The 27,974-nt window shown below is 45.0% G+C and overlaps 1 protein-coding gene across 4 annotated transcripts in view; it reads left to right on the top strand.

Annotated features, from left to right (window-relative positions):
• The first annotated feature begins 16,571 nt into the window (after positions 1-16,571).
• The window catches only part of IGF2BP2 (insulin like growth factor 2 mRNA binding protein 2), a 147,700-nt gene continuing 136,297 nt past the window's right edge, over positions 16,572-27,974 (top strand). For 3 of the 4 annotated variants that reach the window (XR_002328062.2, XM_021005650.2, XM_021005649.2), the window contains exons 1-2: positions 16,577-17,028; positions 18,518-18,578. Coding sequence is in view for 3 of the 4 variants with exons in the window: in XM_021005650.2 (XP_020861309.1) it covers positions 16,854-17,028; positions 18,518-18,578 (236 nt within the window). In the remaining variant the exon portion in view is untranslated. Of the gene's footprint in view, positions 17,029-18,517; positions 18,579-27,974 lie in introns of all 4 variants that reach the window. The other variant, XM_078154690.1, reaches the window with a different exon arrangement.

Raw genomic sequence — 27,974 nt, 5'->3', positions numbered from 1 at the left:
CCCAAAAGGGACTTTGTTTCATTTTGTCTTTGTATCCCTAGCACAGGGTCTGCTGGCTGAATTAAAATAGATTGAGAAAAATGTTTCCTGGAGAAATAGGATCTAAGGGGCAGCAGAAAGAATGTTGGATTTGGATTTGGAAGAGCTGACTTCCAACCCTGCCTCTGTCACCTGTTCGACCTTAGGAAAGTCATTGAACTTCTCTGGCCTCAGTTTCTTCATCTGTAAAATGAGGAGGTGAGCGATGGCCTCTAAATCTATGACCCTATAAGAAAAGCTATTGGGTTCAAGTGAGCATTTAGGGTTAGGGTTAATGTTTCTGAGCCCAAATGTACTGAGCAAATTGAATCGAATGTCTTTATGCACACCTTCACTTCCACTTCGAGGAAATAATGAGAATGAGAATTGCCGGTTCTTTGAAGGACTCCCGGCTCCCTCCAAGGTTTCCCTAGCTCTTTCTGGCCTATCCTGCACCAGTCAGCTTTTTCTTATGCTGTGCCTATTAGTAATCCCAGGAAATGTTGACTGGTCTGTAATTCCAGTGATGTCAGTTACCCACCTCTCTCAAGACTCATGTGATAAATCCATTTCCTTAGATTTGTATTCATGCACATAAGCATACACACATATGCATGCCTACACACACACACACACACACACACACACACACACACACAAATGCCAGCACAACCTGAAAAAACTCTGGGTCACAACCACGGCTACTTGTTACTGGGATGTACAGAATCTCATGTCTCCTTTTCCTAGGGAAATGTGTTCCTATTGTCATTATTGGATAGGGGGGAAAAGGTTTAACTCAAATATTTATTCACTCATGATTGTTAATTTAATAAATATATATTAGGATCCTACTATGTGTGGGACACTATGTGGTGTTTTCTACAAAGACAAGTAAGACTTGGTTCTGATAGGGTTAGATACGGAGTTGGAGTTAGTCTTATGGGTTAGGCAGAGACTGTGTCAGGATGAGGGTTTGGGGTCTGGGTGGGCCCCCTAATTTTAATCCTACATGCTGTCTCAACCTACCAGACCCCATTATACCCTTCACTCTAACTTCTCTCCTCTGACACCATCCGCCACCCTCATCATCCATTATCTGGACTGTTACAATAGCCCTTCGGTTGTTCTCTGCCTTAACTCCCTCCAGACTCCAGTCTATCCTTTTTCCATCTATCAAAATGATCTTGCTAAAGCACAGGTATATTCAAGACACTCCAGTGGCTTTCTATTACCTTCGGGATCAAATATAAAATCTCCTGGCTTTTAAATCCCTTTATGACCTGGCCCCTTCCTACCTCTACAGACCTCATATACTTATTCCCTCTTCCCCTCCTCGTACTCTAAGATCTAGTAACACTGGCCTCCTCACAGTTCTTCCAATGGGACCTTCAATCTCCCAACTATTCATTTTCACCAACCTCAAATTTCTCTCCCGCCTTGTCTCCGCTACTTGTATTCCCTGATTTCCTTTAAGTCCCAGCTAAAATCCCACTTTCTTCAAGAAGCCTTTCCCTGTACTATATTGTGCTATAAGAAATGATGAGCAGGTGGATTTCAGAAAAACCTGGAAAGACATGAACTGATGCTGAATGAAGTGAGCAGAACCAGGAGAGCGCTGTACACAGTAACAGCAACATTGTGCTGTGATCAGCTGTGACTGACTTTGCTCCTCTCAGCAATCCAGTAATGCAAGACAGTTCCAAAGGACTCATGATGGAAAATGCCATCCACATCCAGAGAGAGAACTGATGGAGTCTGAATGCAGATGGAAGCACACATACTACTTTCACTTTCCTTGTTTGTGTGTGTGTGTGTGTGTGTGTGTGTGTATGTTTTCCCCCCTTTGTTCTGTTCTTTCATAACATGACTAATGTGGAAATATGTTTAACATGATTACACATGTATAACCTATATCAGATTGCTTTCTGTCTTGAGGGGGAGAGGAGGGAGGGAAGGAGGAAAATTTGAAACTCAAGACCTTATAAAAAATGAATGTTGAAAACTATCTTTACATGTAATTGGAAAAAATGAAATACTATTTAATTAAAAAAAGAAGCCTTTCCCTGATTGCCCTTAAAGCTAATGCCTTACCTCTGAGAATATCTTCAATTTATCCTTTACATATCTTGTTCACACATAATTGTTTTTTGTTGTTGTTACTGTTATTGTTGTTAAGAGCTCCTTGAGAGCAGGTACTGTCTTTTTCCTTTCATTTCCCAGTACTTACCACACCTGCCACATAGCAGGCACTGGCGGACCTGATTTGACTTGCTGACGTGACTGTATCCTCAGTTCTTACTTGAGGTAAGAACTCGTTGGCAAGAGAACAAAAAGGACCAGGTCATATGGAGGACATACGAAGGAAGGAATTGGGTGGGCTGGGATGGGGAGGAGTAGAAGAGAAATAAAATTTCTTAGAATTTGACAACATGCCTGAAAGTGAATTAAAGGAGAGACTGTCATTCCTAAAACATGTTTATCTCGGATGTACAGGGAAGGGTGAACAATAACAACAAAAATGTTTTAAAAGTTATATTAGTAAAAGTAGAATCTTGGTGTGGACAAGACAGGGACATCGAGGCATGATTAAGCTAGTGCTGTTATCTGTGATTGGTGTGGGCAGGAGCAGGGGTGGCTAGATAGAAGCATGGGAGGTGAGACTGGGCTGTTTAAAAAAAATAAACAGTACAGTATCTTATACTGACAAACGAGGAGAAATGGTAACCTATTAAAAGATCGAAAGAGAAGTAGAGTAGGTAGAGGGCCAGCCTCAGAAGGAGGACAAACCGGGTCCAAATCCTGCCTCCAATGCAGCCCATAATCATTCTGGGCAAATCTTTTAACCTTCCATTGCTCCAGATATATTTTTAAGATCATTTTTATTTTTTTTAAGGCAATTGGGGTTAAGTGACTTGCCCAGGGTCACACATCTAGTTAAGTGTTATGTGTCTGAGGTTGAATTTGAACTCAAGTTCTCCTAAATCCAGGGCTGGTGCTCTACCCACTGTGCCATCTAGCTGCCCCTCCTTCAATATATTTTTAAAAATTAACAAAAACATTTTTTTTGATATAACAGATACTTCCTAACAAATACCTTAACAGTACTCTTTTAGAGTTTTTTTTTCTTAAAAAAAAAGTTCCCTGAAAAAAAAAATTCCCCGAAGAAAACCAGTCAGATTAGGGATTTAGCATGGCAAGAACAGATACAACCTTTCATGTTGGCAGGAATAGCATTAACGCTGACCTCTGCACTGGACCAGAGTTCTGCAGCCTCCCCTTGTTTGATTTTACTTGCTTTGCTTGCCTATTCTTTCATCTCTGCTTTCTTTACTATATCACTTCACACGTCTTAGTTCTCTGAATTGCTCATACTCCTAATTCTTTACTGCATACGTCATTTGTTCACATACCACAACTTGTCTATTCTCCAATCACTAAGCATACATCTTATTTCCAGTTTTTATCACCAACAATGTGGCCATGAAAATTGGTGAGCGTGGGTTGGTTTGTTTGTTTGTTTTTCACTGCTGTCCATAACCTCCTTGGGGAGGGTTAGCATCAGGAGTAAGATCTCTGGGTCAAAGGGCATGAGCAATTTAGTAATTTTAGTAATTTTTTTATTTTAAATTTAGTAATTTTATTTCATCATTCCAAATTATTTTCTGCAACACTTGAATCAAGGTAGACACTAAGTTTTTCTTTCCCACAATCTGAGACTTTGCTAAATTAGAACTTGACAAATCTAACAGAAAGACAGAAAATTAGAGAGTTAAACAAAAGACTGGAAAAAGTGGATATGACAGATCTATGCAGAATTATGAGTGAGAATTATAGAGAACATGTCCCCATTTGGGGGCCATGTATAAAAAAATTTATCACATACTTGGCCTAAAACCTTACAAACAAATGGCAAAAGACACACATGCTAAACATCTCATTTACTGGCCACTTCAAATAGAACATAATCAAAAGTGTATTCAGTAACAAATATGAAAAAGGTAGAGATAAAAAAAATCTAAATAATAAATCTAAATAAAAGCCTAAATAATACAGGAGTCAAAACACAAATAAATCATAAAACTTTTTTTTAAATTAAAGAGAGAATAATAAGAAAGCATGCTAAAATGTATAGGATATAGCTAAAGTAATCTTTAGAGGAAAAATTATAACCCCAAATGTTTACATTAACCAAATAGAAACAAAAGAGGGCTAATGAATTGAATGTGATTTTGTATGTACATAATATACGTGATATAAACAACCATTTACATTAGATAGTAAAAAACATTCTATGAGAAAAATATGGTCCTGATTCTCAGACCTAGGAAAGAGAAAGCCAAGAAAGAGCATGAAGTTAATATTAAACAGTATGTAAGATAAGCAACAAACTAATGATCCCGTAACAATTACAAAATAAATTTTGAAAATTAAAGGCAAGAATTAAAAATTTTAAAATGAATTAAAAAACAAGGGTTTTTCTTTTTCAAAAAGCTAAGAAATTTGACTTGCTATTATGAAAATTGATTCTTTTAAGAAGAGAAAGGAAAAGCAAGTTAACAAAATCAAAAATAGAAGCTGTTCACCAAAATGTAGAGGAAATAAAGAAAACGATCAGAAACTTCAGTATGGAATTATAAGGGGACAAAACTAAAAATGTGAATGAAATGGATGAATGTCCGAAAACAGATACAAAACCAAAAGTAAATCAGCTAAATTATCCAGACTCGGAAGGAAACAAATGAAGAAAGCATCAAGAAAGTTCTGGGCAGGGGGTAGGGGGTTGAGGAGGAAGTGCCAGGTCTGATTTGATTTCTAAGTCACGTCTATCAAACATTTGAAGAATGAATAATAATCCCTTTTTTATAATGTAAACTTTCCAAAAAATAGTGAAAGAACCAAAAACTTTCTGTGAGAAAAACTGATTCTCAAACCTAGGAAGGACAAAGCCGAGACAAAAATCGATAATGGACATTAATGCCAAAGTAATAAATGAAATGCTGGTGAAGAGATTACAATGTATCAAAAATTATTGTAATCTTTTCACCAGATTTTTTTGCAGGCATGCAGGGATCATACAACATTAGGAAAACAATTAGTACAATAAATCAAATTAATATGGAAGAGGCATCTTGTTGAAGTGGATAAAGGCACTAGACTTTACATCATCAAGACCTCAGTTCAAATTCTGATCCAGACACTATCTGTGTGCCCCTGGACAAGTCACTTAACCTTAAAACCTCTCTATACTTCAGGTTTTTCATTTATAAAATGAGAGGGTTGTATATGGTGGCTTCTGAGGACCCTCTAACTTTAAATCTCTGATCTTATAATAATAAATTAGCTAAAACCACTTGACTATATCAACAGATACAGAAAAAGCCTTCAATAAAATATTGTGCTCCTTTATGCTTGTAACCCCACTCCCACCCAAGCCTGGGTTAGTTAACACACACACACACACACACACACACACACACACACACACACACACATATATATTAACAATTCTAAACCAAAATGCATAGGAAAGGGCCCTTTCTTAATACATGATTTAAAACATGCATTTAAAAACCCAACATAGCATGTGATTAAAAGCATTTCTTTAAAATAAAGATATAGCATTATTTGGAATGGAGAAATATTGCAAGTTTTCTTAATATGTCAGTGAAGCAACATGTGCCCTGTTTTATGTCTAATTCCTAATTGACATAATACTAGAATTGTATTTGACATGATACTACAAGGGAAACTAACACAATAAATTGAGAAAAAGAAATTATGCGAATTAAGCATTGGCAAAAAAAAAAGAGGGGACAAAACATTGCAATTTTCCAACAATATGATAATTTACTTAGAAAACCCTAGAGAATCCACCCAAAAAATTGAGACAATTAGTATGGATACAAATAATACAGTACAGGATACAAAATAAATCCACAGGGATTATTAGAATTGTCCCTCTTATTAACAAAAACTGAAAAGAAAGGGAAAAAAAGAAATATAATTTAAACATAAAATAAATTCAGTATCTGGGCAGTAACATGGCAAGACACACACAGGACTGATACGCATACAAACCACAGATTTGCCTGAAATAAGGGAATTCAGTTCATCAAACATTTCTCAGAGACTTCAATGGGCAAGGCGTCGGGTTAAGCACCAGGACAGGGTGACAAAAATACTTTTTCTCTAACTCTCGCTTATTTAGTTGCTTCTACTAACTTCTTTTTTTTTAAACGGGAAGACAATTTAGAGGAGATTGTTGGGAAATGACATCAATTAAAAATCTATTTCTAATCTTCCTTTCGGAAAATCTATCATCTTTTTTTAAATGATCAGTTTTGTTGGCATATGACTGCATATGGTAGGTTGTGATCATTCTTTCTGTATTATGACTCCATCTTGTTCATTTTTTATCTGGGTAAAAATATTTTTTCCAAAGAAATATGGACAGACTTGTATGAAGGCATGAAGAGGGGAAAAGAACAGATCCTAAAAAACAGACAATTACTAAAATCATGTAAATGGTGAGAACTTTAAATGACAATAAAAGTCAGATCAAAAACTTTGGGCAAAAATAGCTCTGACTTAGAAAGTGTACCCTCTGCCCACCCCTAGGTCTAAGCTTACAGCATGAAAACATATTAAAGATCCTGTATACACTCAGTTGAAATTACTCATATGTCATTTTACTTAACTGTTGTCAGGGGTTGTACAAGGTGGGAGGTTTAATTGGGAGTCCATGTTGGGATGGGGGTGGGTATGGTGTACTGAAACCAAATTTATTAATATATGTTTTTAAAAGATAGGTACGCAAATGTTTAATTTCAAGGCAGAATACATTGAACAACCCTCTCAAAAGGCGTTCTTTTTTTTTTTTCCTATCACACCAACAACAATATGCGAATACAGCTTCCAGATTTAGAATATGTAGCTCCCACACTTCTTATCAGAGGTGGGAGAGTATGGAACATTACATACACTCTCAGGTGTGGCTAGTTTTGCTGATCAGCTTTTTTCTTTCTTCCCTTTTTCTTTTTGTTCATTGATATAAGGGATGTTTCAATGGGTAGTGCTTGGCACTAGCATTTAGCATGGTCCTTTGCACATTGTAGGTGCTTAATAAATATTTATTGGTTGATTGATAGGAGGAGGAGAAGGGTGAAAGTGATGCAAAACCAAAACCTATCACTATAATTACTTTAAAATCTTAAAGCACTAAAGTATTTTGCTAAAGTAAAATAGGGACTTCTAATTTTGTCTATCACCCATCATTTTCACAGGAATCACTGTTTCATATTTCAAAAAATCACATTTTACTAAATAAAATTGCTCTCATTTAGCTCACCTAAAATTCAGCTGATGATTTCCTGTTGTATTTTGCTCGTGCAACATCCTTCCTCAGCATCCAATAACAGGCATGCTTAGATTGCCCTTCCCCTGGCATATCTTCTCCCTCAAGGGGGTTTAGGATGACAACGTTTCCCATGCTCATCATTGGATCATACCTAGGTTGCCAGGAAAAAGTCCAAACATGACTTCCAGAAGTGATTCTCAAGTGACAGGTTCTATCTCATGGCTTCATAAGCTCTGAGAGGACCGTTGGCAATTTCTTGGTAACATTCTGCTTCAAAGTTTCCCCAAAAGATTATGAGGACTTTAAAAAATGATTTCCATGCAGCCCCATCGACTTCATCCAAGTAGTTTCCAAAGTGCTCATCTTTTAACATTTCCCTTATTTGAGGATCTACAAACCTCCTCTCTTTGACGTGAGCTTCACTAATTCTTGGAAAATTGTTTTTCAGTGGAAGAAAACCTACACAATTCTGACTGGCTGCCTTGACAAAAACAATAACCAGAAAACCCCCTTACGATATCTGAGCCATCCCTTTGGCCCATCTAGAGCCCCACCCAGGTATTGGTATGATAAAGACAAAAGATGGAGGGACTAGGTTTAATAAGCAAAGATGATAAGAAAATGGTTTCAAGATCAGTCATAGGTTGTTGTACTATGTTTCTCTTTCCTAGAATTTTTTTTCTCCTTTCAGGCCAGTGTTTTTTTAAGGTAATCTTTTTTTTTTGGGGGGGGCCCTCTACTGTCCCATTCACAAATAAAGAAACAGTATTTGACACGCCTGATTAATGAATCAATAAACATGTATTAAACAAAGAGATACAGAAGACAGAAAGTCAGAGCTGGAAGATGAATGAATGAAGGAAATTAAGTGCTGCTATATGCCAGACACTGTGCTAAATGTAAGTAATACTAAGAAAAACTTAAATAAACAAACCAGCCAAAACAATCCCTACCCTAAAGGAACTTATTTACATTCTAATGGGGAATATAACACACACAGAAGTCAGTACATATGAAATAATTAAAGTTAATGGGAGGTAGTCTTAGAGGAAAAAAACAAGCAATTGAGGTGACAGGAAAAGACATCTTGTAGAAATATGCTTCTCAAAAGAAGTTCCATGGTCTGAATATATTTTTCAAATTTTTATTTAGTATTTTATTTTTCCCAGTTACATGTAAAAATAATTTTTAACATTCATTTTTAAAACTTTGAGTTCCCAATTCTCTCCCTCCCACTCCCCCTTCAGAGGGAAGGCAGGCAATTCGATATAGGTTATATGTGTGTAGTCGTGCAAACAGGTTTTGAATATACTTTGGTGAACTTTCTCAGGGGATCCCACCTTTTTACTAATAACTGACACATGGTGCTTTAGGACTGCAAGCACTATACATACGTGACCTCATTTGATCCTTACAACAACCTTGTGAGATATTATTGTTGTTACTATTTTTATTGTCATTATCCTCTGTAACAGCAGTGATAAGGGTGACCCCCTAAGCTGCTGGTCTGAGGCACATCCCATTGACTTAGACATATCCATTGGCTTCTTCCTGCAGGACTTGTGCTCTAGAGCCTGGCTAAAGGACACACATAACACATGCTCCTGATTAGTCCTTCGGTCTCCATGATGAGGGAATTGTGATTTAATTTGGGGGAGCAGCTAGGTGGCACAGCAGATAGAACTTCAGCCTTGGAGTAAGGAGGACCCGAGTTCAAATCTGGCCTCAGACACTTGACACTTACTAGTTGTGTGACCCTGGGCAAGTCACTTAACCCTGATTGCCTCTCACACTCACACACACACACAAGAATCTACAAAAAAAAAAAAAGATTTAATTTGGAGATTATTAAAGAACAGCATTCAATACACTCCTGGGACTCTGGATAGCACTTAGAAGGTTAAGAACTATGTCATGTGGATTGTAGAGAGGCTTTAATGAAAGGCGCTAAAACGATAATGATCGGGCTTTCCCAAATCATCAGAAAACTATCCAGAAGTGAGGATGTGGACAAATGTGCCACAAGCATCCCGGTCGCTTTGCTGGGAATGGCAAATATTTAACTAGAGGGAGAGCAAGGGTGGATTGGAGCACTTCCCCTGGAGCTGGGCACAGTCTCCGACCTCCATATCGTGATGGTTCTCAACCTGCCATCCGTGAACTTATTTTTATAATATTTTGACAATGGAATTTCAAGCTATTTTATCTTCTTGGCAATCCCATGTTTTATTTTACACATAAGACAGTATTCTGAGAATGGGTCCATAGACTTCATCCATCTGCCAGAAGGGGACCAAGACACACAAAAGAGGCAGAGATTTTTTCCATTCCTGTGAGGATACCTATTTTCTCCTGTTGCTAAAGAACATACAAACCCAGGAACTTTTGGCTGGTTCCTTGTTTCTCGTGACTGGGATAGCATCAAAACCCCTGGGCCACTGAACAGCCTTCAGGAGGCTACAGGAGCCCTCCAAAGCTTCCATTCTTGCCCTCTTTTTGAGTGCTTCACTCTGGAGCTTGGCCAGGTCTTCCTTGGGCTTAGGGTAGGGGACAGTAGAGGATTTCTTTCTAAATTTTCTTTTTAAATTGTTATCGTTTTCAAATACCAAGTATTTTTAAAAGTTACTGATCCCTTCACTAACACATCCCAATAAGCAAATCTGAAAAACAGAACAACACTCCCCATGCCCCAACCAATTCTCTCGATACATATCTCTATGGCCAGGCAAACATATTCCCACGTTATCCATGTCTAAAAATCTATGCCTGCCGTTCCCCCCAGCTCTGGCTGGAGGTGAGTGGCCTAGCTCACGTTCATTCTTTCAGACTCCTGGCTTATCACTGCAGTGAGCAGAGTTCTGAAGTGTTTTCAAGCTGTTTTCCCCTATAATGTTATCACTGGATAATTTGTTTTCCTAACTCTGCTTTGCTCTGGTAACAAAAATAGCTCATAGTCATCTAGCATTTACATGGAGTTTTAAGTTTTGCCCAGTGTTTTACATAAACGATCTCAGCATCAGCTCATAGACCTTCCCAGTTGCTTCTGACATTGTCCATTTAGTCATTTCTTACGGCACATTCATTTTCCATTATAATTTGTGTGACCATTCCCAATAGCAGGATTTTACCTTTATAACGTCTCTTGTATACACTCCCTTGCTTTCCTCTGACATTGCTACCACCCTGGTACGGTCCCTCCCTCATTGACTCGTGCCTGGGCTATTGTAATAGCCTGCTAGTTGGTCTCCTGGCCTCAAGCCTCAGCCCCCCTCCAGGTCATCCTCCATTGGGCTGTCGTTGATTTTCCTAAAGGATATGTCTGACCATGTCACCTTCACTACCATCACCCCTCATTCCACAAATTCTAGTGGTTCCCTACGCCCTCCAGGATCAAATAGATATGTTGGTGTTTAAAATCCTTCAGAATCTGGCCCCTTCCTACCTTTGCTGTCCTTCTTACGCCTCATTCCCCATGACACGCTCTGGGATACTAGCCTCCTGGTTGTTCCTTCAACCCTCAGGCATTTTGGAGGGCCGGCCCACACCTGGCACTCTCTCCCTCCCGATCTTCACTTCTTGGCTTCCTTGTTATATTGCATGCTAAAGTCCCACCTTCTGCAGTCTTCTTTAACTTTCGGTCCTTCCCTCTGAGATGACAGCAATGAATCCTGTAGAGTGTCTTGCTTTTACACAATTGTTCCCATGTCATCCCCCTTCCCCCAGAACATGAGGTCCTTGAGAGGAAGGGCTGTTTTTGTTTCTCTTTGTATTCCGGGAGCTTAGCATAATGCCTAGCACACAGGAGACACTGTTGACTGGCTATGACAAAGTAAAATCAATGTCATTCCAGCAGGGTGTAATGGGTGGCACTAGCAGTCCTTGTTTTTTGCTGTTCAGTCACGTCCTACTCTCTGTGACCAGACTGGCCATGGGGTTTTCTTGGCAAAAATACTGGAGTGGCTTACCACTTCCCTCTTCAGTGGATTAAGGCAGAGGTTAAGTGACTTGCCCAGGGTCATACAGCTAGTGTCTAAAGCCACATTTAAACTTGGCTCTTCCTGACTCCAGGTCCAGTGCTCTATCCACTGGGCCACCTAGATGCCGTCAACACTATTTATCAGGTAAGTTGCAGCATGGTGTCAGTATGCCATAACTCACATTTACCTTGGGCTATACTATTTGCAAAGGCCTTTATGAGCCAGCTGTTCACCGGAGCCTTCCAGTAAGGTAAATGCTAAAGGTATTATGATGTTGATTTTGCAAGTCAAGGTTCAAAGCTATTGGGCAATGGTGTTGGAACACAACTAGGAAGCATTAGAGGCAGATTTTGAACTCAGGTCTTCCTGACTCCCACTCCGTACAAAACTCATTTTACCATAGCGTTTCCCACCCACAGCTCACTCAGCCATCGTCCAACCACTGAGCATTTAGGCTGTTTGAGTTTTATTTTTATTAGCTTTGAATAAATACCTCTGCAGAAATGTCTTTTTTGCCCCTTTTAGGATAAGTTCCTTGGGAATGATTTCCCAAGATGAAAGGAAAACCTCCACGGTGCTGGAGCAGCTTGGCTGCAGGGGGAGAGCCCAGGCTTGGTCTGCATTGACTTAGGCTTACAAGGAGCCTGGTCCAGAAGAAGCCCAGGGCTACCTCTGAGCCTTCCAAGCTGAGGGATGGGATCCTAGGGCAAGCCCTACTCCCTCCCTCAGACTTGCTTTCTTCACCTGTAATTTGTCAGTCAACAAACATTCATTAAGCACCTAATATATGCCAGGCACTAAGTTCTAGGGCTACAAAAAGAGGTAAAAGACAGCTCCTGACCTAGAGGAGCTCACAATCTAATGGGAGAGATGATGTGCAGATAAATTGTGGATAACCTCAAGGTAAGGCCCTAGCATGAAGGGGGACAAGGAAGGCTTCTTCTATTTCTGGCACTTAACTCGAAGACCATCATGAAGAAAGAACCTTATAAAAAGGAAACGTAGCACGGTGTCTCGGGTAATATTCTGGCCTTGGAATCAGAAATCTCTGGGTTCAAAATCTGCCTTTCACACTTACACGTTTTGTGACCAGGTCAGTCATTTTAACTTTCAGCTCATCGGTCTCCGGGGGGGGGGGGACCTGTGGCCTCCAGGCCACACACAGCCCTCTAGGTCCTCAAGAGCGGCCCTCTGACTGAATCCAAAGGATTAGAAGGTTAACAAAGCATTTTACATATCTTATTTCATTTGCTTCCTCAGAGCAACTTTCTAAGGCAGGTCCTCCAGGTATTTAAAAAAAATATTTTGTTGCATTTTTATTTATTTTATTGACTAGTCCCCAATGACATTTTTTTAAAAATCAGTTTTTATTGCTGTTTTCTGTTTCTTCCATCATCGGTTATTCCAAGTAATCCTCTCCCTCCCTTAGGATAATTAGTACTTTTTAGGGACAAAAAAAAATACCAAAAAAAGATCTATTTTTAAGAAGTCTGAAAACACGTGCAATGTGTAACCCTATGGACTTCCCAACTCCATGAAGGGGTAGCTTCTTCCCGACATTCTTAGCCCCATTTTCAGGTTGTGAAAACTGAGGCTCAGTTTAGTGACTTGCCTCTGGGCATTCAAAAAGTAACCTGTATTTCCTATGTGCCAGATACTGTGCAAAGCACATTACTGCGGCCAGTCCCAACGGCTCCTTTACCGGTCTTCCTGCCTTCCTCTTTCACCTCTCCCAAGATAATCTTTCTTATATATACATTTCTGCTCCCAAACCTTTCTTACTGAGATCAATTCTTATTCCTCTGCCAGGTTTTCAGGGTCCCTACCTACCATTCACACTCACCTCATCTCACTCCCCTTCAATCACCATTTTTCCCCACCCTGAGGCAATGTCTGTGACCCCACATGGGGTTTTCTTGGCAAGGACACTGGAGTGGTTTGCCATTTCCTTCTCCAGCTCATTGTACAGATGAGGAAACTGGGGCAAGTTAGGGTCACACAGCCAGTAAGTGTCTGAGGCCAGATTTGAACTCGGGAAGATGAGTCTTCCTGACTCCAGCATGAGCACTCTGCACTGTGCCACCGAGTTGCCCCTAGCCCCGGCAAGCTCAGGCCCAATTCCCTACACCTGCACTACCCTCCCTCTCCACTGGTCAGAGTGCTTTTCATCCTTTAATGCACAATCCCAGGGTTCCTTGGTTGACCTTTCCCCTCCAACATTCTGGTCCAAGGCTCAGAGCTGGACGGGGTCTGTGGCCATGCCCTGTAGTCCAACCCTAGGATTTTGCAAATGAGCACCAGAGCAGTCACAAAGGTGGCAGGCCTCAGAGGTAAGCTCTTACCATAGGGTCTGTCTCCAGGGCCACTCTTCTCTCCACTAAACCACGCTGAGGCCTTTGGTTCTGAAGGTTTCTAAAGCCATTGTCATGTGCGTGTTACAGCTCTTATTTTCCTGCCGGGCTATGAACTTCTCCAAGGCAAAAATTGTTCCTCCAAATGTGCACCTCTCTCCTGTGCCCAGCACACTGTTGGGAATGCAGGAGACCCTGGAGAGTTTTTCTTCTATTGGTTTTCATTCTCATGGCTAGAGGCTTGGGTGACTCCCATATTCATCAGCAAGGATTCTTTCCCTTTTGTATCTGGATCCAGCTCTGAACCTGTGCAGATCTGGCCTTCCCTGCGCCGTCCCCTCTCACCTCAACCGGAGCCATTTCAGTCCCCTCTCCTCGTCTGGCCCTTTGCTTCATTTCTCTTTCTCTGGACGCTGGATAGCAGGGGCACACCATCTTACCTCACTTATGTCTTCTTTCTTATGTCTTCAATGACTTCGCTTTATCAACTTGGCCAGAAAGTGATTTTTGCCTCCATTCCAATAATCAACTTTCCCAAACTTAGCAACTCTTATCAACACAAAGACCAAGCAGGGTTAGGGATGAAGTGTGGAGGTGAGATCCCCTTCCAGATAGAGCTGATGGACTCAGTGTAGAGGGAGACATTTTTGTCATGGCCATGGTCAATGTGGGAATTTGTTTTGCTCGACTATATGTTTCAACGGGAATTTTATTTTTCTTGCTGGGGGGGGAGGGAAGGAGGAGGAGCACAGAAGAAAGAAAAGGTTGAAATTAATTAAAAATGTTTTTTAATTTAAAAAACAAACAGAAAACACCCTTAGATTTCTCTCCTGAATTCACCTGGCTCTTGTTGTCTCAGGCCAGAAGCAACCATTCTAGCACTGATGCCTGCTATAGGTTCTGATGCCCTGTTTTTGTTGCGGATGTCTGGTCACATGTCAAAATCATGAAACTGCAACGTCAGAGCCTCCCACTGGAATACCAGAGCTGCCAAGGACCCTGAGATCTACAATGGGAGAGCTTGGGGCAGGGGGAATCTTAGACCAGAGACTGTCAGAACTGGGAATGACTCTAGAACACATAATATCAGAGCAAAGAAGGAACCTAGAACAGAGGATTTAGAAGTGGGAGGGACCCTAGAACAGCCACTGTCAGGCTGCTCCTAGAACTCAAAATGTCAGGGCTGGCAAGGACCCTAAAACAGACACTGTCAGACCTAAAAGGAAGACAATGCGAGATCTTCGAGAGACCCTAGAACCCAGAATGTCAGAGTTGTGATGGGCCATTAGGCCCCAATATGTCACAGCTAAAAGGAACCTGGAAAGAATTATGTAACAGATGAGAGGGATCCCCACAATAGAGAATATGAAAACAGATGTCAGAGCAGAGAGGGGCCCAGAATATCAGGACTGGGGATGAACTTAGAATAGGGATTTCCATGGGCCTTTGGCAGCCTAGCCCATTCTCAGGATAATACCTTTAAATGCATTAAAATAAAATACATAGGATTGCAAAGGAAACCAAATAATCTGTGTTTTTAAATTTATGGACCCAGATTAAGAACACCTGCCTTGGTGCATAGAGTTGGAACTAAAACCAAGAATGTTAGAATGACCTTAGAACTCACCTAGACCAATCTCTATTTTACTGCCGAGTTTGGAAGGGATCGCTAGAGGGGGATACGACCGCACTGAGGTCAGCCTAGGAGCAAAACTGAATTAGAAGATAACTCGGTGTTTAGATTTCTTTCCTCAACATCCTTGCTTTCTCCCTGGCCCACTTATTAGACAGTAAATTCCTCCCGGAGAGGAGAGGAAGCCAATCTTTGTTGACTTCACGGGGCGCCGGGCATCCCGAGCCCCACCACCTTGCCCATACTCCGCACACTCCCTTGCATCTACGCCCCGCGAACCCCCTCCCTGATGCACATGCCACCTCCCACCCGGGGCTCCCACAGTATGCGGCGGGTACTCGCTCCGCGCGGACGCGCAGCCTCCACTCTGGCTGAGGGCGCCCACAGCCCCAGGCAGAGCAGCAGCCCCCCAGTGGCCAGCCACAGGCGAGCCCAGCCCAGGGAGAGCGGCGGGCTCTCCACGAAGCGGCCGGGCCGGCGGGCTCCCGGCCGAGTTTCCCCAGCGCTCCTGGGTCCCAGAGCTCGCGGATCCGCCGGCCAGGGCCGGTCCTGGGCCGCTCCAAATCGACAAGTTCTGGGGGTGTTCCTGCCCCGCAGCTGTCCCGGCCGCTGGGGTGGCAGGGAAAGGCAGAGCGAGCCAAGAAACAGGGACTGAGAGGGTGGGGAGGGGGCGCTCGCTCCCCCTCCCCCTATCTCCCACGTAAACACACAGGGCTCCTGAACACACACGAGGACATAAACAGCCACACCTCCGCAACCCACAGCCACACCCCCGCAACTCCGGCACTACCGGACGTAAACAACCGCAACCTCGCAACTCCTCACACGCAGTCGGCCGTAAACAATCGAAACCTCGCAAACTCTTATGGGCGCACGCACGCACACAAACATACGCACATACACACACAGCCACACCTCCGCAACTCACGCGCACGTGGACATAAACAGGCACATCCCCGCAACACACGCGCAAACGCTCCCTTAAAGTCAGGCACACCCAAGGGTGCACAACTCTGGCTCCCTGACTCCGGCGCGCTCCGGAGCCCACTCACACACAGACCGGTGGGCACACACACACTCACTCACACTCACTCACTCAGTCACTCACAGTCGCCCAACTCCAGCCCGCGGACCCAGGCGCGCCCAGCCCGCGCTGCCGCCGCCCCCGCCCCCACCCCATCCGGCCCCTCCCCCCACAGCTGCCGCTCCTCCCCCCCCCCCCCCGCCCGCCAGTCCGGCCACCCCGCGGGGAGAGGGGGGGCAGGGAGCGCTTTGTCCCCGTGCTGCCGCTGCCGCCGCCCGTGGGACGCGAGGAGCCCGAGGCCCCCCGCGGGCGCGCAACTTGGAAGCAGAGTCGCCTGAGTTCGGGGTGGGGCGGCTGGGGGGCAGCTGGCGAAAAGGAGGAGGAGGAGGAGGAGGAGGAGGGCGCAGAGACGACAAGGACCAGCAGGAGGAGGAGGCGAGGGCGCCGGGCAGGGCAGGGCAGGGCGCCGGGGTAGCCCGAGTGGCGGCGGACGATGAACAAACTCTACATCGGCAACCTGAGCCCCGCTGTCACCGCTGACGACCTCCGGCAGCTCTTCGGGGACAGGAAGCTGCCCCTGACCGGCCCCGTGCTGCTCAAGGCCGGCTACGCCTTCGTGGACTATCCGGACCAGAACTGGGCCATCCGCGCCATCGAGACCCTGTCGGGTGAGTGGCCCGCCGACGGCTGCCCTGCGGCCCGCGCCTGTCGAAGGCTCCGGTTCCCCTTTTCCCACCTCTTCGTCGTCTTCGCTCCCCCCAGATCAGCCTGGGGCTCCAGGCGCCCCGAGATCCGCTCCCTCTCCCCGCCCGGCCGTCCCGGGGGCGGCCGTCCCGCAGGCAGCCTTCTCGAGGGCGTCCTCCGAGGACCTGGCCCGGGATGTCGCGCCCCGCCGGCCCCGCGTCCGTGGCCTTGACCATGACCTCCTACTCTCTCGGGGCTCCCCCGAAATCCCTCCGCGGGGCGCCCCCGCTCCTGCAGCTGTCTGTCCAGTCCCGGGACAGCCCGCTTGCCGTGCGCCCTCCGCGCGGGACTCTCGCCACTGGCCTAGGGACCCCTACTCACCCTGGGCCCCCGCGCCCGGGTGGCACCAGGCCCCCCTTTTCGCCCCCACCCCCCACGGGCCCTGGAGCGCTGGCCTCTCGAGCCTCCGCCTCCTCCTCCTCGTCCTCCGCCGCCGCCTCCTCCTCCTCCTTCTCTCTTGCTGGGCGCTCGTATTTTTCTCGGATTTTTTTCTCCGATTTTATTGAGAGCTTCCTCGGGCCGGGGGCGCCCCGGCAACGGGTCCCCCGCCCTCCGGGCTTCTTCGAGCACCTTTTTACGAGGTGCCCTGTCGGAACTCGGCGGGGTCCCCGAGTTAAGGCGAGCCAAAGAGGGGGCTGGGGGCCCGGGTGCGGAGCGCACTGCCGCCGGGCCACGGCGTCCCAGCTGCACGCGAGAGCGCACCCACACGGGCACACACTCACGGGCACACATGGGCACACGCGGGCACGGACCTGCGGGCGCTCCCCCGCGAGCGCTCCCACACGCACAGACACACACACGCGCGGGCAGGCGCACATTGGCAGAGAGCTGCGCCCGGCCTCTGGGCCCCGGGGGGACACGGGACACCCAAGGCCAAAGTGACACTCTCCCACGTTGGGGCCATCCGGTTGTCCCCCACAAACTATGAACTAGAGAAAGAGAGAAGAACTTTAGCTCGGCCCCCAGAGCCTTTTCTCCGATCCCCGAGTTAGCAGACGACGGGACGCAGGCGCCCCAACCAGGGGCCACCAGCACACAGCATGGCTGCCCCAGCCCTGCGTTTTCAGTTTTCAAATGAGCTTATCCTTACAATTTGGTGGCTTTAAACAAAATAATTAATTTTTCTTTTGTGATACTCAAACCACCCATAGTTCCGGCCACTTGTGGTTGGCGTTCCTCTCCCGTGATGGGAAGAGTAGTTTAGTTGTATCTACCCACCTGGGGCCAGCGCAGACAAAGTGCTGGCATGGGCTTGTCTACCCCCCCCCCCTTTGTGGCCCAAGTACAGATCCCGAGCCCATAGCACCGGGTTCTTCCTTAGCCCTCCCATTCACCCACCTACCCTGCCACCTCAGCCCTAGCTTCTGAGCCCCAGGAGAGATTCTGAAAGTTTTTTTCCTTCTTATTTTAAAGGTAAAGTGGAATTACATGGGAAAGTCATGGAAGTGGATTATTCCGTCCCTAAAAAACGGAGGTAAATAAATTTTGCTTCTCTTGTTTGTCTGGACTTTGGGTGGTTGGCCTGCAACCTGAACTCCAGCCTTCCTAGTTCTGCTTGATCTGTGTGTGGGGGGGGGGTAGCGGAATTTATTCATGCATTTTTCTTTGTTTTATTGGCGAAAGATGCTGGCTTTAGATTTTTACTTTCAGTATATGAAGTGTCTGACCTCACAAATGTATCTGGTGTCGACTTATTAGGAGTGGTCTTTGGGGTTGGGGGAGATGAAGAGAAGCTTCAGATATGAAACCCTTCTTGTGATGTTAGATATTGGGGGGTTTAAACCCCCCCCCCCAGTGTTTTATAGTCCCAATCCTTGGGCCTTTGTCAGGAATAAAGTCATACGGTACCAGCCCATGTTTCTTAGCTAAACATTGGGACAGTTGGATCTATATCTATTCCTTTACCTAAAAGACAATTTGGGCAAGTAGTCTTTGATTTACGAAGTTAAAAGCAACCTCGGCATTTCTTGAGATGGTGTGGAAACTCGGAGGCATGATTTCCTACGGTGGGCCGTTGCTGAATCTTCCTACGGAGCAAAAGTTTGCCCCTGCTGAAGTTGGCCTACTTCTGAAGCCAAAAGCATGGCTGGGGGGGCGGGGGAGGGTAATGGGATACCTATAGTTCTAAGTGCACAGAATTTTGTTCCTTCTAAGTCTGTGGAAGTTGTATTTAGAGAACAGTTATTTGACTTGTGAAATAGCCGTCCATTGGAATTAAGAGAGGAGGGGAGAGGGGAGGGGGGGAGACGGAGATAGAGAGAATTAGAATGAACATATCTTTTTTTCTCTTCTTTGTTACATTTCTTCAGTGCTATATGTCTCCGTATCTTTCCTCTTCCCTTTGCATCCTGTTACAGTGCAGAGTTTGAGATTATAGTCACTTAAACCTTCCTAGGCCTCAGTTGCCACATCTGTAAAATGAGGGGATTGGACTAAATGAGTGCCTCCACTTTATCAGTCCCTTTAGGCCCTAAGTGTTTGACCCTGGATTTTCCTGTTGCCAGTAATTGTCAATTATCAGCCTCGTGGTAGAACTTTCTTGATTTTGCCAAGAGAGGCTCAGAAATGAACCAGCCGAATTTGCTAGAGGTCCCCTGCTGAAGGCTCCAGGTGTCCTTCCAAACTGTGGGGCCCCTCCTTTTTTTTTAAGCCAGCATTATCTATATGACTGCCCGTGACTAGAAAAATCAGTAGTGTATTAAACGATCAAAGACTCGGTGGCTTGTGAAAGGGAAAATGTTATGATCTGTAATTAATTTAGTGTAAGAATGGTAAAGTGCCCCTTTCCCAAAAGAAGAGAGAGCCCTCTTGCTGGGCTGTGGGATTTGAAATGGGAATCGAGGGTCCTGGTCCTCCAAGTCAGGGGCCCAGAAAACTCCAAAGATCCAGCCCCCGGCTTGAAGGATCCCGCCCACCCACCACTTGTTAGAAGATTAGCTATTAATGGCTCCAGAGCTCTTAACCCTGTGTTTTTAATTGCCTTAAGTTAAAAAACAAAAACAAAAACAAAAACAAAGGTCAATTGCATTTTTAATTCTGAATGTGTGGTTATTGACAGATATTCACTGAAACTAAAACCAGTTTGTCCCAAGGAGGTACAGCCTTATCCTGAAATGCCTTTTTCTGTGTTCTAGGCTTGTTTTTGCCTCTCTCGTAGTCTCTTCCCTGCACCCCCCCCCCACCCCATGCATAGAAATGTTGCTTTGGGAGCAGTGGCCTTTAAGTCGAGCATTCCATCAGGTGACGCAGGGGCCAGCTGGCCTGGCCATGGCCCAGGTCATGGTATATGCAGAAAAGTTTTCCATAGCTCCCAACGTGGACTGTATTTCTTTGTGGATGTGGGCTTCCCCAGCGCTCAGACTAAGCTCTGGGTGTGATTCACTTCGAACATACCATTTGAATGCATAAGCCCTGGAGCCTGGTGGTTTTTCCTGGAGTTTCATGTTTTTTTATTAGTTGATTTGACTTTCCCTTAGATTTAGTGATGAGTTGGGAATGGAGGATTTGGGGATTGGGGGGTGGCTGGTGATGGCCTAGACGTTCGTGGGATGCGTTCATAGGTGGGAGCCGGGCTTCTGGGGCCTTCTCCCAAACCCAAGTGGCCTTGGAAGTCTGGGAAGGCAACTTTTAAGTTTTCTTTTCTCTCTTTTCCTTGTTTTGTGTGTTAGTATGTTCATCCCTTCTGGATCACCGGGGAAGAACGAGCACGTTAGAACAGTTTTTCTGATCCTATGTGGATTTATTTTATTGACTTTTCCATATATGTGTGTCTGTGAGTGTGTGAGAGAGACAGTTGAGGTGATCACCAACACAGTAGCCTTCTTTTTGCTGGCCTAGGATGCCAGGACCTTGGTAGAGTATGTAAGGTTTGATTTTTAAAACTCATTCAGCTGAGGAGCTGGCCCTTCATACCTCTGCGGGTTCCCTTTGGATTCTCAAATTTGAATTGTCTTTTCCTTATATCCAGCTGCAGAGGTGGTGATTGACATACACAGCCACACACATATGTATATGGATGTGTATATCTGTAGCTAGCTATCTCAGGATATCAGAAAATCGATTTGAAATTTTAGATTCGAAATTACAGGAGTAAATAGAGGACGAGTCATTTATGCCTTGTTTTGGTGGTTGTGTTGTTTCGTATTTTCTCATAGTTTTGTTGTTGTTTTGCATTTTGTTTTCATCAAATACAAGTTCTGTAACTATATAAAAATAGTGGAGAAACAAGCATCCCTTTCTTTTGTTCTCTGCCTTGGGTTGCAGACTGAGTTGAAATAAAAATAAAATAACCTTTGAGTCTTCTCCTCTCTACTCCTCCCTTCTCTCCCCGCCCTCCCCCCCCCCATGACAGTATTTGGTTGGGTCAGTTTTTGCCATGGGGTATGTTCAGATCAAAGGTGCCCGACAGGGAGAGGACTGATAAGCTTTATTTGTGCTGGGCAAAGCTGGCCTGCCCCTCCTCTGATAGAAGTTTCACTTTACGTGCTACTAACAATTTTGTTCAAATCTAGTACACAAATTTGTTTTTGAGAAGACATTCTGGTTTGAGTGTTTCTGTAACCAATGTTGGAGGGAGCCTTCCAGAAACAGTAGTGGGGGGTGGGGTGGGTAGGGGGACCATGGTTCCCCTGCACCCCCCCCCCCAACCTCTTCGGGAGAACACAGAAATCAGGACAGACATGACCCAACTGGGGAGGGAGGATGTGACTCCTGGGAGGTGTTGGAGGAAAAAGCTATGAATTTGTCTTTCATGATTTTTCAAAACCAGTAATTGTGTTCTCTCCCATGCAAATGGCCTTGGTCTCCTATAGGAATGTTAAAGAAAACAGTGTCCCAATTGTGTTTTGCTTGTATGTACTACATTGTGTATGGTGGAATTAAATACCGAAAAGAAAAAAAACCTCACAACCCCAGCCCCAGCCCCCAAACAAACAAACAAAAATCCCCAAACCTTTTTGCAGATCAGTTTGAAATTCACTAGCAGAGCTGAAGAAACCTTTGGTTCCCAGGGATCGGCTCCTTTTCCAGAATTTGTTGAATTAGGAATTGTTAATGCCAGAGGGGAGGAGGCAGATGGGATTGTATACATTTTCCAACCCAGGGCTATATGATCATTGTAATTTGGTGTTTGAATTGGAATTTGTCCTCAGTCCAGCCTGAAAGAGGAGGCTCCTTCTTTCCCTCATGTCTTCCTATGCTTCTCCATAATGCAGGAGGGAGTTATGAAATGTTTTTGTCAGTTCGGGAAATCGCTTTTCAAGTATTCCAAACGAAAAAGGAGAAGATACTAATTGTTTGTGTCTTGTGGAAACGTGAGTTTGCAATGCCAGCTTATTGTGCAAAGAGAAAGAAAGTACCCTTCTCAGTTTATCTTTTTATGTGATTTAGTGGAAGACAAAGAAAATAATTGTCCCAACAAACTGATTTCCTCTAGAGAAATAAGCAAGTGAAATCCACTTCATAAGATTTCTGTCTTACCATTCACTCAGGCCCCATCACATTCCTGCAGCAATTCAGTCTGTGGCAGTCTTGGATGCATGGCCCCTTTAAATTTCTCCAACTCTGAGGATTGACTTGAATAATTCTATTCTTTTCAAATGGTGACTTTCTGGCCCCGTGGGGCATTGTCGGTTCAGGAGGACGACCCCCAACTGTGGTCCAGAGGCTATCTTATTTTTGACTCTGTTCAGCGCAGAGGACCGTTCTGGAAAGGGGAAATGAGTGAAACTTACTTTGCTGCCATTTGGAGATTTAGAATTCTTCTCATGGTTTACCATGAAAATTTACAGAACCTTTTTCGTGAATTTCATGAATAGAGCTTTATGGAGATTTCCAAGATTGAGGTGTACGTCTAAATAATTTTTTAAAAATAAAACTTTAGGTGATTTAGAAGCAGATGTATCCCAAAATTAGTGATTCCCCCTTGTTTTTGGGTAAACCACCATATTTTACTTGCGGAATGTACACTGAACTTTGAAATGGAAAAATAGAAATACATTGACTCTAGCCCTGACAGTCTACTTATTAAAGTGAAATGAGCAATCATAAGCATGAATTTGAAAGGAAACTATTAATGCATTTTAAAACAGATTTTGTTTTTTAAATTTCTAAATGTTTGCTATTGGAAACTGAATCACAGCGTCGAGTATTCAGACTTGTCTTCCCAAGAAGGATGAGCCACTAGTCAAGTGTGGGAGAGGATATCGCTGGAGTCCAGGGTGCCATTTCTGCGATTTGTGTTTTGTGGCAATCACTTGAGGGGAGAATATAGTTTAAAAAAATTAGGTTGAGGGGCTGAGTTGAGTAGGAGGTAGCCTACATTTCAGGACAGGCAGAGAACGTGGTAAATAGCAAAATGACCAGACCGGTGTGGTTCCAGAGACTCCGCCCAGTGATGATCATGTTTGTACTCAAGTTTTAGAGTAGCAGAAATTGGTTGGTATTCGTAAAGGACTGGAAGCCCCTTGAGGGCAGGGGCTGCTTTCAGTTTTAAGTCTTTCTGTTCCCAGCAGGGCCTGGCACATTGTAGGAGCTTGAAGGCTAAATGCTTATTGATTGCTTAAGCTTCCAGGCATTCCAATCATGGAAGTGTATACTTTGAGCCTTTTCAATACTTGGTTGCTGTCAAAAGGACCTGCCAAGACAGGTTTTTTTTTTCTACCTTTCCTGTTTTTTTCTTTGGCTATTTATTCTATAAGACTCTGCCAGGCACTGTGCAATAGAGATAACAAACACAAAAATTAAACATATATATGATGTTTATCCCTTTAGAAATACACCAGACAAATTGTTGTCTGAGTGATGATGGTGAGAGAGAATTGGAGAAATCCAGGGAACCTTAATTTTTTCTTAAAAAGTCACATTGTTTGGGATTTTGAATTCTATTTCCATTCAGAAATCGGATCACAATTTACAAAAATATAAATTGTCCAGATTAACAGAAGAGGAAAGAAAATACTTAACCTCATTTCAGAAAAAGAAATTGAACAGAAATTGGATCATAGGAAGGGTCATTTGCCATGTTCCTTTGCAGACGCGGCCTGAGTGATCCAGAAAAATAAATTGCCCAGATCTTGTTATGGCTGAGGTTGAGATCTGAACTTTAACAATAATGTGTCAGTGTCTCATATCTCCACACAGGTGGAGGCTTTTTTGGGTGCTGGACAGAGCAAGGTCCACTGGTGGGTTTGGCTAAGCCAGCTCCATTTTCTGTAGCATGCCCCATGGACTCATGGAAGGGCTCCCCCCCTCTTTTTTTTCCCCCTTAATGACATGGATGGAGGCATGCTTTGTTAAATTTGCAGGCGCAAAACTAGCAAACCTGTTGGACGATAGAGTCAGGATCAAGGAAGAAGTGAATAGGTGAGAATGTTGGGCTAGATCTAATAAGATGAAGTATCAAAGGATGACTCCTTTAAAGGTGGGAGGGGACCTTCAGGATTTTCTGGTCCACTCTAGTTTTACAGATAAGGAAACAGAGGCCTGCAGAATTGAGGTGACTTGCCGGAGGGTCACATGCATGGTAAGTAGTAAAGGCAGGATTTGAACATAGGTCCAGTCTCCAACCCCAACACCCTTCCCAGAACCATGCTGTGAGCTTATATAGACTCTTCCATTTGAGTCCAAAAACCAATTCCTCTGAGTGTAGCTTGGGGAAGGTGGTCCTGTCAAAAAGAGGTAGAGCGACTTGAGTGGGCCTGGCTTCCAGTGGGAGTCACCTATGTAACCCACAGCAGTGAAGAATCCCCAGGCAATGTTTGGCTGCATTCAGCAGGGCAGAGTGTCCAGGATGAGGGAGGTCATTGAGTCCAGCTGCCTTGTACCCCCTGGCAGAGCCCAGCACAATAGCGTTGTCAGTTCTGGCCTCCAAGTTTGAGGAAGGCCAATCTTGACAAATGGGAGCCTGTCTAGAAAAGGGCAGCCAAGATGGTCAGGGGGCTGGTGCCATGTCCTCTGGGGGTCAGGGGGAGATTTAGTCTGGAGGAAAAAAGACGTAGGGGTCACCTAGAGTTGCTTTCAGGCATCTGAGGAGCTCTCTGGTTGATAGGAGACACGTTCCTATGCTAGATATGTTCCCTTTGGAAAGGCATCAGCAGAATGGGAATAGTTGGGCAGGGAAAGAACTTTTGGTATATTATAGGGAAAAACTTGCTAATAACATAATAATAATAATGAAAGTGGAATGGGCTGCTTCTGGAGGTAGTGAGTCTCCCATCCGTGGAGGTGTTTGTTTGGAATCTGCATGGCTGCTTGCAGGGAATGTCATGAAGGTGCTTGCTCGGTAAGCCACAGGTTGGATGAGATAAGCTCTGAGGTCCCTTCCTACCCTTGAGATTCCGGGATTCTGGGATCATTAAACGTTTTTTGGGGGATACAAATCTCTTCCTTTATAATGTGACTCCAGGCTTCCAAACTGGTCATTTTCACTTTCTAGCATGCACTGTACGTGTTCTATTTCAGGCAGCCAAATTGCAGTGTGCCATCAGCATTATTTTGAAGGTTTTACTTTTCCTGTTTTGATGGTAAAACTTTAGTCTGCTCTCTCCACAAAGCAGGGAAGGAAAAGATGCCTTGGTTCCATAAAAAAAAAATGTCTTTCTAAGGCTGCGGCAGCCGAAGGGAAGGCCAAGTGCCAGGTCTGGCCCGGGACCTCGTTTGGGGTTTTGGTCATGGATGGCCAAGTGATAAGTTGGGGGTTAGAACAAAGGCCCCTGGAGAAGATGGGGGCAGGTGGGGAGGGGAGGATGCTTGCTCCGGCCACGGGGTGTCACAGGGGACGAGAGCCTGGGCACTCAGAGGTGGCTCTTCTGCGGCAGGAGCCTGCGGCCGGCTGCCCAGCCAAGGTTCTTAACTAGCTTCTATCTTTCAGGTGCGTTCTTGGGCTTTCCCATAACTGCTCCCTTCGTTCACATCTTGGGAGTTGTTAACTGCTTAGCACAGCTTCTCCCATTCCACTCCTGCTGCAGTTGTGTGGAGTCAGGCTGAGGGTGTAACCACATCTGGCAGTCTGAAATGAATAGCCCATCAGCCCTTCCCATCGAAGGTGGAAGCTGCACCAAGGGCCTACTGTGCACAGGCTGGGGCTCGGGGAGAGCTGAAAAGCCGTTTGTTGCTCTGGACCTTATAGGTCCGGGGTGGGGGGGGGAATCTGACCGAAACAGGTATCTGTAACACAAGAGATACGTCCAAACCAGAATGCCATGGGAGGTCTGAAGGAGAGGTGCTGTCGTGCTGCAGTAGCAGATGGGGTCCTGGACTTGCAGTCAGAAACAGCTGTGTTCAGATCCTACCTCAGACACTCACTGGTTCTGTGACCCTGGGCCAGTCACTTTGCCTTTCTGTGCCTCCGTTTCTCCATCTGTCAAATGAGGAGGTTGGATTGGTGTCTTCTAAGTTCTCTACTTCTGTCTGTGACTTTGACTCAGAGGGATCAGAGAAGGCTTTCTGGAAGGCTCGTGTTTGAGCTGGGCTTTAAAGATGATAAGATGTTCACAAGGTGAATGGGGGTGAGGAGGGTAGGAGAGGTGAGGTCGTCTGAGGCACAGGTAAGGGAATGAGAGTCTCTTAGGTGCCTCAGTGAATAGAGCACTGGAAGAACAGGTTCTGATCCACCCTCAGACACTTACTAGCTGTGTGGCCCTGAGCAGGTCACTTCACCTCTCTTTGCCTCAGTTTCCTCATCTGTAAAGTGGGGATATTAATAGGAGCCAACCTTCCAGTGTTATTATGAGGATAATGACGTTTGTAAAGGCTTTGCCAAGTCCAGAGGCACATACAAACGTGAGCTATTACTACCTATTATCACTCTGCTGTGTCCAGGTTCAGAGTCAGAGGATAGAGCAGTTGAGTTGGAGTATGTAGTGAGTACATAGAGAGGAGACATTCTGGAAAAGCCTAGACTAAGTTGGGTGGGGCCTGGTCTGGAAGGGCCCTGAATGTCAGGCCAAGGTGTTTGACCCTTACCTCAGTAGACAAAGGAAGTCACTGACCAAGACATGTATGTAAGGAGAAAAGATTCTGGCAGCCGGAGGTGACCTGGATTGGGGAGGGCAGAGAATGGTGAGAACGAGGCCGTCCAGCAGGGTGGCAGGGAGAGCCTGCGTTAGCCGTAACTCTGGGAGGGCAGGACTAGTGGTCATTGTTCTTCTCTCTATGCCCAGCCTGGCCCACTTCTCCGTGGATTGGGTCTAGAGGTTGTAGGGACCTCAAAGAATCCTAGCTTTAGGAGTAGGTGTGACCTCAGAGGCCATAGAGCCCAGCCCCTGCCTTTTACGGATGAGAAAACTGAGGCCCAGAGAGGGGGAGGGACTTGAGCAAGGTCACGTGGGTAGTAAATAGCAGAGCTGGGATTTGAACCTAAGTCCTGTAACTCAAAATCCTGAGCTCTTTCTAAAGCCTTGAGGGGCAGACGTAACCAAGGTTGGGACTGGTACTAGAAGAATCAGAATTTGGGAACCGATTGAGAAAGGAAGAGGTCAGACTCAACTGATTGATCAAAAAAGTGTTTCTTCTGTTGATTCTGGCTGTGTCTGCCCCGAGAAGTCCTGTCGAGGGGCCAGTGGGGGGGGTTACAGATGTGGGAGGAACCTCACTGAGTGATGGTGCTTAGGCAGAGATGGGGAAGTCAGGGGGAAGGAATAGATTACCTCAGTGTCTGGAGCCCAGGACCTGCAGTCAGGAAGACCTGACTTCAGATCCGGCCTTACTACTTATTAGTTGTCTGCTCCTGGGCAGGTCGCTCTTTATCAGCCTCAGTTTCCTCATCTGTAAAATGGCAACAATAATAGCACTGACATCTTGGGATTGTTATGATGATAATATGAGCGATATTTATGAGGTGCTTTGCAAACCTTAAGGCGCTATGTGTTTG

This window comes from Phascolarctos cinereus, unplaced genomic scaffold (assembly GCF_003287225.1).
Source record: "Phascolarctos cinereus isolate Bilbo 61053 unplaced genomic scaffold, phaCin_HiC Scaffold_5;HRSCAF=322, whole genome shotgun sequence".
In the NCBI taxonomy this organism is placed as follows: Eukaryota; Metazoa; Chordata; class Mammalia; order Diprotodontia; family Phascolarctidae; genus Phascolarctos; species Phascolarctos cinereus.
Note: the sequence above shows the minus strand (reverse complement) of the source record. Positions and strands in the feature narration are given on the sequence as shown.